This window comes from Condylura cristata, unplaced genomic scaffold (genome assembly GCF_000260355.1).
Source record: "Condylura cristata isolate star-nosed mole 26May11 unplaced genomic scaffold, ConCri1.0 scaffold00052, whole genome shotgun sequence".
Lineage (NCBI taxonomy): Eukaryota > Metazoa > Chordata > Mammalia > Eulipotyphla > Talpidae > Condylura > Condylura cristata.
Genome location: NW_004567153.1, coordinates 707,270 through 720,904, shown reverse-complemented (window position 1 = coordinate 720,904; position 13,635 = coordinate 707,270). Strand labels below are relative to the sequence as shown.

Below are 13,635 nucleotides of genomic sequence, written 5' to 3'. Positions count from 1 at the left end.
GGTGGGCATTGACCTGAAGAAGCCACAGGAGAACGGAGCTCCCCTGCACCATTTTGGCTCTGGGTTGGGGCCATCTAGAACAATGACCTGCTTCACCTGCAGGATGCAGGGGCTGGAGAGGATGCTGCCCAAGTTACTTCCTTTTTTAAATTAAATGAATCCACGAGGAAGCTAATCTGAAATGATGACATGCATTCCCTCTCAGTTTCATTCCACAGCTCACAGTGAGCTGCCCTCTCTTCCAGGCACCCAAAGGCACTGGAGGCTACAGAGAGCATCAACGGACGAGCAGACACGTAGGGTTGGGGGAGAGAGGCCCCCACGCCAGGGGCTCTCAGGGGTGAACAACAGGCTCCACGACAGAGGAAATGCACACAGGAGTGCATGTGATCCTTCAGGTAAGTGACACTGCATTTTGGGTAGATACGCAGCAGCGGAGCTGCTCCAGTACACGCGTTGTTAACACTTTGAGAAAGCTCCACACTGTCTTTCCGTAGGGGCTGAACCAGCTGACATCCCCACCCAGGTGTACCCAAAGATCTGAGCACGCCTGCTGGTGTAAAAATGGTCATTAAGTATTTTTTAATACCAACTCAGTGGAGATAATCATGTTTTTTAATCTCCTGTAGCCCTGGATAATCCTGATGCGTCTGCTGTTTCACTGCACATGAACAGCACCGCTGTAGAGGACAAGAAGCAGCCAGGGGCCACCTCTTCACAGCTGAATGAGGGGCTCACGGGGCCCCTCAACAGGGGGCAACACAGCAATGTAGTCCCCATGGTTGAAGGATTCCTGGGTTGGAGCCATGGTCAGCACTCAGCACAAGCATGGTTCTTAAGTAAGATTTTTGATATTGTTCGCCAGCGCCCCATGGCTGAGAGAAGAGAAAGGAAAATGTGAGGAAAGGGGGAGGAGGAGAACTGAGGGGCAGGGGTGAGGGAAGGCAGACGAAAAGAGGGAGAGGAGGAGGGAGCGAGAAGGAGGAAGAATGTCAGTTACAGGGCGACAGGAAGAGCTTGCTGGAATACTTAACTAAGCCGAGGTAATTTCTTCGAGCCTGGTAGGCTTCTAGCGTCCCAGAGCCCCATATCATGCGCAATTAAACAAGCAAACGGGTAATTCATTAGGTATAGTTTTAATAGATGAGTCATTTGGCTCAGCAGCGAGACGCTCTGCCTTTGCAAAGGCTGCGGCAGACAGCTAAGTACCAGGGGCTTTCAGCAGCCACTGACAAAGGTAATGGAATCCAAACCGCCCAAGTGACTTTTTCAAACTTCTTACTTCAGTTTTTTTGAAGATAAGGATCAAATGAAATGATTTCTGCGAAACCTGTATTTCCTGTACAGAGTTGATATCGCCTCCAAATTATATGACTGTACAACTATTAAATTAACACTTACAGCAGAGGAAGTCTCCCATTCAGAATATACGACCTGGCCTTTTAACTTCAGTCTTCTAACTTGACTTCTCGTACCTGGGTTCTTTGTTTACCGGGTGAAAACTGTCTACAAAGCCAGTAGGAAACTGCTAGTTCATTAGTGATTCCTGGGGACAGGTAGGATGTGGAAGCTGGTCAATATTTGAAGTCAGTGAAAAAAAGACTGAAATTTCCCAAGAATGACAACATGGCAGCTCTGTCCCCAGAGGAAGGCCTGAACATGCAAAGCCAGCTACTTCACATGGAAAATGCAAATAAGGATTCCTGCTCTCCTACCCAGGGCCTGAGATCTGTTGGGAGAATCACAGCCAAAGATGTCAACGATAAAGCACTCCACAAACACAAGAGGATAACTTCAGGAACTTAGAGGAAAAAAAGGTCTGGTGCAAACTGTATTTTGTGTTTGAACTTGAAATTTAAGATCCAGTAAAAATCAGCAAGTAATTCTTGACCTAAAGGAGACACTCTAAGAACAGAACACATGAAAACACAGAGCCCTCTGCTCTGGAGGAGGAGGGCGGGGCGGCTGGCGCACCACACCGGGCTCAGTGGTTGGATTGTGAGGCCCGGGTTCCAGAACGGCCCAGAGGCAGGCCGCGGTCACCTTCCTGGAATGCAGCCCGCCAGCCCCAGGCTCCGCCCAGGCACCCACACACCACCACCCCGGGGCTGAAGCACACCATCGCTTTGTGACTCAGACCCGGAGGACGGGCCTGGGAACCGGGATCAGGGCGTGACCGCGGCGGTAACGTGTGGCGGGGAGGAAATGAAATCACGCGCTGGCGTGGCGGGGAGACACTGCAGGGCTTCTCTTTGCTTCTTGCCGGCGCAGACTTCCTGCAGCCACTCTCCAAGGGCTCCAAATAAGGCTCTGTACACTTTCTACATGTTTTCAAGAGCAAGGTGCTATTATTAGAAAGTCACCTGCCACGTGTGCACGTGTGTGTGCATGCACTTAAGAGCTGGTGCTTGTCACTGGGGGTGGCGAGCTCAGACCGGGAGGCGCGTTAGGTTTGGGGGCAGGCGCGGAGGAGTGAAAAGTTTTCTGAGGCAACAGATTTATCTTCTTTCTACCACATGGGACTCTTGAACCTGGAGGGGAAACTGACTGGGGCCCACACAGCGAGGCTCTGGGAGGGGCGGGTGGGCTCAGAGACCAGCGCAGCTCTTGTGACCTGTCACACTGGGCTTGTCAGTCAGAACCCGTATTTCACTCTTTCTACTCTTCCCATCTGCTCAGATATTCACTTTTTAAAAATAGGAACCAAGTCTAATAATAGAATCGAGGGGAGGTGGGGGACCTTAGCCGTATGAGCACATCTGGGTACTATTCACTTTCTTTACGGTCTGCATGCAACCAGAGAGAGAAAGGCTTGAAAACATTTTGCTGGAATCAAATAAATCAATCACAACACAAACTTAAATGTGGCAAGGTTTCCTGCTCCATGGGAAATGTCTTATGCTAAGTACGGCAAATGGTCTTTTAATAGTAAGAAGCATAAAATGCATTTCCTATATGTGTTCATTTTTATGTATTTTATAAAAATGTCTAGCCGGGAGATTCCATTTAACTCAAGCATTTCTTGGGTATGTGTCCTGTCCCAGGCATTGTAGGTGAAGTCTCACTAAAAAGGCGTAAGAGCCAGATCCTGTCTTCCAGAAACTTCCTTGCAAGGGAAGAACACAAGCTACATCAGAATCTGCGGAGGAGCGGTGTTCTGAGAGCGCTCCATCGACTTCCCTTCTGAGGAGGGAATCACAATAACGACTCGCGTCCAACCATCTTGAGGACAGGAGAAAAATAAGCAAGCGAGATATCCAGCATTTTGCGTGACTCTGGGAGGGAGCTGGGGGTGGGGGTGGGGTCATTTCTCTTTCATTAGGAACTTTACTTATAAATGAGGCTCAAATCAACAATGCTCACACAGTTTCACACGGGGTTTCCCTGTGCCCTCAGATCACTTTAGGCCTCTGTAAAAGTGCACTTGTGGATGAACTGGGCTTTTAGGGCAGCGCCTTTTTCTTTCCAACACAAAGATGGTACCCTGAGTTCCTCCGTGGAGAGCAAATGCCCCTTGTCGCCTCGGTCCCGAGAGGACAGTGGGATAGGGCTTTTTTTCTGAATAACCCGGGACTCGCCAATGACCAGCTGAAAAGCCGCCTAACCAGCAGTCCAAGAGCCAAACACTTTGCTCCTGTGCAGCTCCAGCGAGAGCTCACAGCATCGCCTCTGCTGCAGGAGGTGCGGGCAGGCTCTGCTCCGCGCCCGGCACTCACTGCTTGAGAAAGCTGCAGCCTCCCGGCTTCACCGCAGTCACAGGGAGGAAAAGGAAGAACAGACCTGACACCTGCAAATGATCTGACACCCAAGGAGGGGTTCGACTTTCTACTTCACCCAGGCACCAAAGAGAAGGGCCCGCTCTGTGCCAGGGTCATGCCAGGCCCACAGCAGACAGTAAGCCAAAGAGGTGCTTTCTAGAGTAAACGGTAATGGGAAATGCACTGCGAGTCTTCTTAGGGAATATTCTACTCGAAGACCACTTTCCTTGATGGCATTGGGCAGAAAAGAAATGTGAACACAGCCTTGTATTAAAGGTTCTGGGGCCAATCTGGGAAGCTGGGGCCTGGGCCCCAGACACGGAAGCAAGGGGCCCTCAGGGCTGCAAAGCAGGGCCATGGGGACGAGACGCAAGGCTGAAGTCACGACGACCACGCAGTACGGCGCAGAGCGGTCAGACAGAGCTGACGAGGACTTTAAAATGAATTGAAAAATGAGAATTGTGGTGGACTTTTAGCTTGGGAAGGGAACGGGAACAGGGCAGGCGGAGGAAGGGCTGGAATGGCGGGTGCCCGTGGGCCTATGCTCAGGAAATCAGCGCTGCCTTAATGGCAGACACTTTCTGTCTTTTCCAGCGAGCATTAGTGTAGAAATGAAGCATTTCATTAAAGACATATAAACGTTTTATAGGCGAAATCATCACTCAGTTCAATGATGTCATATTTCACGAGGTGATTACATCTATATGACATCAACAGTCTTGCCACTAGAATTAAACAGGCAGCTCTGTTTGGGTGGGGGCAGACCAGATATGAAGTGGGAAACCAGGGAGACGGGGGAGAGAGGAGACAGGGGGTCGGGAGGGCGGCCCCGGAGGAGACTCAGAAGGAAGTGGCAGGCCCGACGGGGCAGTGGCCGGCGAGAGGCAACTCCCGACACACCTGGAGTGCACGTGAGTCAGCACCTAATCTCGGTGCAAGAAAAATGCTTTTCTTCCCAGGGCTTTTAATCTCAGGACCGGAGCGGTGACTTCTCAGGCACACGCGGTCATTTCACCGACCGCAGGCTCTGATGACACTGCGCACCGGGGGAGTGAGTCCAGGGCGGAGGCTCTGCATCTCCCTTCATGTGGTTAATTACTACCCATTAGCAGGTAAATGGAGCCGCAGTTTCATAATCTATTCCCACAGGCACAATAACTACTGCGTATCCAACTCTATGCGATGTTCACGTCGGCCTCTCCACAACACCACGTGCACACTGGCCAAGACCCCATTTTCTAACGTAACCTCAGATGCTCAGTGACACACACACACACACACACACACACACACACACGTGTGTGTGCATTTCCCTTTGAAAGAAATTTGGTTCATCTGCCTCTGGTCAACAGTACTCGACAAGTTTGGAGGGGCCCTTCACGCCTCGAGGTCGCCTCAACACCCAGCCACCACCAAAAGATTGGCGTCATTCACATGATCAAACCAGGTATCTTCCCACACCCTGAAGTCTATGGTTTTAAAAACCGATTGAGAAGATGATCGAAAAATGCACCTGCTTTCATGTTTCCAAATCACCTGTGGATGAAAACCGGAAGGAATGCGCTCTGGATGGTGTGAACAGAGTTCAGTGCAACAGCAGCGGAAATGGAGCCGTGCTGAGTTGGGTGTGGGGGTCTGGCCACTACTCACCCTGCCACCCCAGCAACCAAGACGGGTCACAGGAGACACGGCCATGTGGCCATGTGCTCGCGTTCAGTGAGACTGACACACCATGTGAACTCAGCGGGCTCACACACAACACGAAACTCAGCGAGGCTCTCGAATGCAGGAAAGGTCACAGCCAAAGCCAGTTAGTGGGTGCTGCTGCTGCCACGCACAAGCTTTCTCTCAAAGAAAACCTCAGGAAGTTTTTGGGTCTCCTCTCCTTCATTTGTGTGCAGTGACATGGGATGCAGCAGCAGGCTAGCAGATAGGGAAGGAGGGGTGGGGTGGGGGTCCAGTTCTCCTCAGCCTGTGGATGGTCTCCTCTTGAAGAGGCTCCAGCTCCCCCAGGTCCGTCCCCCCCCACTGAGGACTGACAGCTGTAGTGAAGGCTAACACGCTCTGAAGCCAGAGACGACCGGCACTGCACCAGCCATTCTCCCCCAAGACTCCCCTCACACATCACACACACACACATCTCCCCAGCATCTCTTCTCCTTCAAGGGCAGGGAAAGGAGAGAGACTCAGGGTGCTATCTCCCTGGAAATGGAGTCACCCAGAGCACCGTCACGCCTCGGTCCCGTCACTGTGACAGAAATTCTGCTAATGGACCTGGGCAGGGGCGCTTGGGCCGGAGCCCTGACTTCCTTCCCCTCGATCACCTCTGCCCCCCAAGCCATGCGCCCATTCTCAGCACCGATGTCTGCGATATGTAAGATGACGTACACAACGTCCTCAGTCAGATTTCCAGCATGCAGTGAGAGTACAAGCTTGGCAATCGTGGCTTTCAAAAGCAGCGTTTTGCTAATGATCTGGAAGGAAGGGAGGGAGGGAAGGAGCTTGTGGGAATGTGACAGTAAGACTCCCCTAGCAACGGAAACCCCTCTGGACCAGAGCTCTTTGGACCAGACCTCTTCAGAAACATCTGTAGGGTCAGCTATTGCCAGTAAAACATTATGATATTTTTTATAAAAAAATTCTTTTTTTTGCAAAGTGCTGGATGGAGTTCAGACTCAGGTCACTTGTTATTACTCACATATCCCAAGAGCAAGGGACCTCAGGCGCGAGGGGCAAACACGTAACGCTACCCAGACTCTGGCCCCATCCTTACCAGTGACCCAGCCGCTCAGTGTGTCAGGGCTGCAGCTGTGTTCTCATTACCGAAGAGGCCCACGGGGACCTGTCGACCACGCTTCATGTGAACTTAGCTAGACATGGTGCCACTTGCCAGCTCTGGGCTGCGAGATGTGAAGATCACTTTGCATGAAAGGGTGGCAAGGATGAGTGAGTACGGGAAGCCATTCGTTCTAGCAGGACCCGTGCAGACACAGGGCGCTGTTAATGTCTCGGTGCCGTCACTGCGACAGAGATTTGTGCTGATGAGCCTGGCAGGGGGCGGGGTGGGCCGCCGCTTGGGCCGGAGCTCTGGCTTCCTTCACCTGCACTGTCTACGGCTCTAGTGAGGGTGAGGATGCGCTCACGTCTCCTGAGTTCTGGGAAGTCGGACCCACGATGAGGACATGGGCTTCACTTTGGGCACTCTAGTCTGAAGGCTCCTGTGGCTTTGGCCATACTTGGGGGGCCGCCACTGAGCAGCCAGATCCAACGGAGCAGAGCCCCCACGCCCATACAGACGTCTGCCGCTCCTTTGAGTCCTCACGCACTGCTCGGCCCACCTGACGTGCCAGGCCAACCCCAGAGCGTCGTCATGACACCGGTGTGGATTCAGTGGCTACGGAGGGAGGCAGGCATGGGGACGAGGTGTCGGTCATGTGGTACTGAGCAAGATGATGATACTTTAAGCCTCTGAATTGCCCACTGATGTAACTTCCATGAAATGTGACATTTTGATCGCCCGTGTTTGTGTGGTTGAGTATTTACAGCCTGAACGACCAGCACTGCAGTGATTTTTTAAACAGTGATATCGTTTTCTCAAAATGCAACAGTAATTGTAGAATCTGGGTCTTGGATCTATGAGCGCTCATGGTAAAATTCTTTCAATAATTCTGCATGTTTAGAAATGTTTATAGTAAAATATTTTAAAAAGTTAGGGTTGTGTATGACTTGTTTATTCTGAAGTACAATAGAACTTAATCGCTTTACCACTCACTGCAAGCTCTTACTCACTTAGATAACTTTTAAGTCATTTTGAGCTAGGACACAGGACTATAAATGGATGTTAATGAGCCTGAATCAGCAACAGGAAATGGCTTTGTATAAATTGCTGCAAAAATGTTTACAAGAGAGAGGTAGATTCTAATCATGTATTTACAGCACATTAATGCTAATTTTTTACAGGCTTGTCATTATGTCCTTTTTGCAGATGGGTACACTGAGATAGAAGGCCCTGTCAGAGGCTGAGGGGCAAAGTCACCAGCACAGCTGAGAGCACCTAGCCCACTCCAGCGCGCTCTCTTCTTCATGGTGAAATCCAGCCAGTCAAACAGTGCAAGTCTCTTAACCTAAGGATTTAGCAATACGATGTGTCTGTGTTTAAACGAGAGGGGTTATGCCATCAAGACATGTGTGAGGAGGTGCTGTTATGACTGCTTGCTCTGTGCACATCAAGGCTTCTTTATGCTCAAGCTGAGTACAAGCACCGGGATGCAGATGTGCTTTAAACAAACAATGCCTCTTTTCTTATTCTTATGACTATTGACTTTGATTCTGGCAACATCTACTCTTAGTCATAAGTCTGTGAAGTAACCTCATTTTAATATATTTTGAAATGCAAGGGGTGGTAATATTTCTAAAAGAGGGGATGGCAAACTCTGAATTCTTACTTAATAATGACATGCTTCTAGAAGTCAAGACATTCAGACTTATTTTAGAACACATGTACAAGAGCTGTAACTGGCACCTTACACCATCAGCCTGTGTCACTGTCCCCACTCCAGAGGAATCCTGGACTGCAAAACCCATTCTGCGGCAGAACAAATCAGGTCTGCGTTGCTGGCGAGGGCGACCGAACGCTGTACGTGCTCTCTCTTCACGGAATTGGAAAATTTTACCTTCTTATGAGGCCAGGCATGTTACTCTCCTGTGGATATTCTGGCTTCTGGACACCCTGTTCTGACACTGTCTCGTCAAGCAAGCTTCAAATTGACATCCTTTGGGAAGACCTTTATGAAGTCTTTAAGCCACATGTTTATAAAATACTTTCATTTTAAACAAATATAAATACGGCTCCTTCGTGCCAAGATACACAGCCAGCTACACCCAGGAACTAAGCAAGCTGTGGCCCAGTTCTCAGTCAAGACTCACTGAGCTCCCTGAAGATTTTTCTGGTTACTGACATACTTATTTAACGGTTTCTTGCATTTTTGTTGGAAGTTTTGGTCTATTTTTAAAACATCATTCCTCCCCCCCCACCCCCATTCAAAGGTTCATACACACTCCTTTCAACTACATGGAAAATGTAGATGTATAAAAAGGAAAATAAACAGAACCCATAATAAGCATTAGTAACATTTTGATATACTGTTTCCCTCACTATCAAAATCTAGGTTAAAGGCCAGTGCAAACTTCTTTTTTACCCCAGTGCAAAAATATAAAAATAAAATAGAATGAAATTTGACCTGTTTTGTTCCTAACTTTGGGAAAAAAGAGTTTGGATAAAGAAGAATACCTTTATAGCCTTCTATTTAGCTTTACGTATAGAGAGAGAGCTGGAGAGCTACAAACCAAAGCATTATTGAAAATATAGTGTGTTTATTCTCACAAAATTGGCCTCATTTTGGGAGGGAGTTTAATCTCTTTTTTTCACATAGGCTAAACAAAAGAAAGCCTCCGCTTCTCCGTCTAACATTTCTCTCACTTTCTGAAAATTTCTGAACATGCACCCTTAAGTATTTTTTCATGTAACATCCTTATGATTTATTTCAGAACGAAAGCCGTAAAAATTCTTCTTATAACTAAAACTAAGACCACAAATTTAAACGATACGAATGTTTGTACTGTTTTGTACTGTTCAAAATTTAAAACCATTTGGCTGATAACATAAATGCATCTTACGTAAATCTGTATGATAGGAATCAAGTACACAGCATTTCTCACTGTCAGAAACAAAAGGGGCACAGAGTGCTGCACCTTGCTCTGTTAGCAAGTAAACTACTTGTTTGCTTTCTTCTGCAAATGTTCGAGTTTCTTTTGAATCACTTCAATGAGCTAGGAAGGCAGATCTGGTTTCCTGGAGAGGAGTCATGACGGACAGAAATAGTCTGGGGAGCACTGGCAATTTGCCAACATCTCAACAAGGACGGGGAGCTGCAGGGCAAAAGACACTGTCATCGACGTGCCACCACACGTGGTGAAACGCAGACGAATCAGGGCAAAGTTGGGGAGAACCATTGTTGAGAGAAACAGCGCACTACTTATCTAAGTGACTGACACATGTCACCAAAACCAAAGCTCGTTATGTGTCTAAATCCCCAGAGTGGAGTCGGAATTTCCTTTAACTCCACCCGTTACTCAGAGAAGCAGCATGTTACTGACTTTCTGTCTTTACTTCATGGGCCACGTTTGTTGGTGAGCTATGTCAGATGTAGGAAGTGTGGTACCAAATCACCAGGTTCGCAAGCAACAGAGACCAGAAGCACCCTAGAATGACCATTAGGATGCGTTCGTGGAATACCACAAACCTGAAGGTCTTCATTATACCCGCTGAAATTAAGTCGCATTTCTTGATGATCTGAGAACACCGACAAGTTTACCAAAAAGCTCTATGTATGCTGGGCAGGGAGGCGGGAGAAGGCACAAAAATGCGGGGAGAGAAGGAAACCTGAGAACTAAAGAACACACCGGAATATCTGTTTATCCATCACCAAGTCTCTGATGGACACCTTTGTTTTTAAAAGAGTTGAAAGAACATTTCTGAAAGATGAACTCATCTGAGTACCATCCAGTGCAATCCACGTGCATTGCTGAACCAACAAGTCTCCGGCAGAAAGCGGCTCGGCTGAGGCCGATCTACCTTAGCAAATGTTCCTTGCTACCACCTCCCGGTCACGCTTTTGCTCGGAGGCCGGGCATTTCAAACACCAACATACAGGTATTTTCAAGAACCTAATGAGTCAGTTCCTACCTCGACATAGTCCTTGGCATGGCCCCAATCTCGTTTGGCATCCAGATTTCCCAAACTGAAACATTCCAGTTGTCCAAGGTAAATCTTAGCTACTGACCGGCTAATTTTTCGAGTAACAAAATTAGCTCCTAAAAAGAGACAAAGAGATGTATTATCAGTGGAGTACATTTGACATTTAGCAGTTTGGTGAACCAATCCCACTCTCAGCCTCTGGGCATTTCTTTCACTCCCCCCTCCCCTTCCCCTTTAAAGGAATAATAAAAGCAAAGAAAAAAGAAAAAAGATCATTAACTGTCATTCAGACAAGTTAAGAAGCTCTAATTCTATGTGTCACGTCAGCTCTACTTTCATAACAAACATTTTTCTTTGGTGGACGTCTTAACCTTCCTAACTGGCGGCTGTAATATGCAAGCCAGGCATTAGGCCAAAGAAAAGCTATGGGAATGCCAGTTTCTAAGCAGAAAATTCAAAAGGCTTGTATAAAGGGAAATGCCAGAATGGAAGACAGACATCTAAGACCACCCTGCTTTTTTTTTTTTTTTAAGAACATAAACATCATGTATTCCTATTAATAAAGCTATCTGGGGAGAGAGAGGGAGAGGAACTTAGCTAACAGGGTTTAACTAGTTAAAGGAAACAAACAAGAAATGCATTTGGGGCCAACCAAGGATCTTATTTAGAAATCTGTGCCACCATCCAATCTGGAGGTTCACAATTGCAAGGCAAATGTGCCTTCAACTGCACAACACCTTTTACCTTTATTCAAGTGTTTACCACATGTTTCCTCTGAATCTGGAAGAAATATGTTGAAACGACTGGCGGAAAGGTACCCTGAAGTGAAGGAAGTGGTGCCCTGGTTTGAATGTTCCCTGGTCTCTGATGAAAGCCTCTTACTTACTGTATTTACAGGGTATTCTTTCAGTTGCGACTGTGGGCTTTTTCTCATTTTTCCCCACCACCATCCCTCACCCTCCCTCATACTCCCTGACCTTTGACCTTTTCTGGCTCTCCCTCCCTCTTAACCTCAGAAGTCTAACTTAGTTTGTTACTGTCAGCGAGCTTTTCTATGTATTTTGCTTTGAGCAGTCTTCTACTATGAAAACATCCAATATTTTTGCCTTTGTCATTTTTACTTGTTTTACTGCAATAGTACAGAACAGGCGATTTTGTTGGAGTTAATGGCTTCATATTCTTCAGACAGATGCCCAAGAGTGGGACTGCTGGGTCATAGTCGTACTACTAATTCCAATTTTACGTTTTTAAGATAAATCCTGGTCATTTTCCAAAAATGGTGCACCCGTTTACCTCCCCACTCTATCTACTTTAAAAGACTGCAGAGAAAGACAAAAGGAAAAGACACTTCAGAAACAATTCCACCCTTACCCTACAGACAAATGCCAGATAATGCCAGCGTCTCCAGGTAGGCGCCATGTGAGTTCATCAGTAATGGCTTCCTATGGTATAGGTAGATTGCTATCCTAATTTATCACATTTCAGTGACTTTAACTTTGTTCTCTACAGATGAAACCGGGAGGCAATGTTATGACAAAAGCCTTTGGCTTCCAGAGAAACTGGCACAGGAATAAGGGAAATTTTTCTTACTAGGTTTTCTAAATTTTGGCAAGAATGTGGTCCAGCACAAGTTCAAACATATACTAGATTCACTTACCACACAAATTCAGTACACACAGTTACACGAATGCCATCTCATTAAAAATCACAATGGTACTTCTGCAGAAATCCAGATTCTGTTTCTCTGAGTAATTCACAGAGTACATTAAGAAACCCAAAGTTCCAGCTCCCTATACACCAGTTTATGAATCAGAAGTTTAAAAAAAAAGGGGGGGGGGAAGCTGAGTGAATAAATAAATAAATAAATAAATGAAGAAATATTTATTTATTAGGTGTTACTCTGCTAGGTCTATGATCAACAGGCTGGTTTCATGTGCTATTGACTGGTGACAACTGACGCTCATAATTAAAGTTGGGTGATGTCTTTCTAGTTCAGCGTGAGGCCTCCAGTATCACATCTCAACATCCACTGGACACTGGAGCTGCCAAGTCACTGGTGGACAGCCCCAAGACAGCAGAGTTCAGAGTGTGCTGTTCGCCGGTAAATGAGTTTCAGGAGTCTGCAGGGAGCGCGGCACCTTCCCCAGCTTGATTACACTTTCAACCAGTGTTAACTGAGCAGCAAGCACTGAGCCAGGGGTCTGGAGGCGAAGCAGCCCCTACTCCCAGTAGGGGGGGCAGGACACACGGACAGAAACAAGCTGGGGGGTCACTCTCCTCCTGGATGCAGCGGGAAACCCCACCAGAAAAGGAGCCTTCACTGGCCACTCCGGCAGGACATGCAGGGACGAGATAGGCTGTGTGACGGGCTCAGGGCTCCCCAGTGAAGGGGCGGCACAGGCGAGACAGGGCAGCGTCCTTATGTATTGGGCCCTGACCACACTCCCACTGATCAGGACCAGGCTGCAGCCAACGATGGCAATGGCGTTGAGCACCACGCTCCGCGATTCAGATGCAGAAACTCATTGAATTTTCTAGGCCACCCAGGTGCTAGGGACTGCTGTCACCACCACCATGTAGATGAAGAAGTGAAGATTCTGCAAGCTAGGAGAATGGCTCATTCTGCAGCAGGGTGGTAGCCACTGCGGGGTGATGACCAAGCCTTGGCTCTCCGCTTGCCAGGACAAGTGTGGCTGGACACACTCATTTATGGATGTAAAAATTATCTTGGACAACTCGTCTGACTGATTTAGAAAATCTAGTTCTTTACCTGTATACTGCTACTTACATCATCTTAATGAGATACAAATCCATACCATAAAATCCACCTATTTCAAGTGTGTAAAACACAGTGGGTTGCAGTAATTTGCCAAGTCATGCGGTCATCACCCCAAAAAGTGATGGAGCCCTTTGCCATCACTCCTCAAGTCCCCTGGTCCTAGAAAGTCTGAAGGAGAATTCTGGAAGTAGGGTCCTGCCACCTTAGTTCTCTTACTCTTTTGGTGTTATCGTAAACATGTGTTCCAGCTTCTCAGTAGCTGCATCTGTTAAGTAGGACAATAATTCACATAAAGGATCAAACAAGACACTGGAACTGACAGACTACAGAATACTGTGTCA

The 13,635-nt window shown here is 47.6% G+C and overlaps 1 protein-coding gene across 1 annotated transcript in view; it reads right to left on the bottom strand.

Annotated features, from left to right (window-relative positions):
* The window catches only part of GMDS (GDP-mannose 4,6-dehydratase), a 322,854-nt gene that overhangs the window by 176,822 nt on the left and 132,397 nt on the right, over positions 1-13,635 (bottom strand). Inside the window, exon 7 of the mRNA XM_012734285.1 lies at positions 10,504-10,631. Coding sequence (XP_012589739.1) covers positions 10,504-10,631 — 128 coding nt within the window. The remainder of the gene's footprint in view (positions 1-10,503; positions 10,632-13,635) is intronic.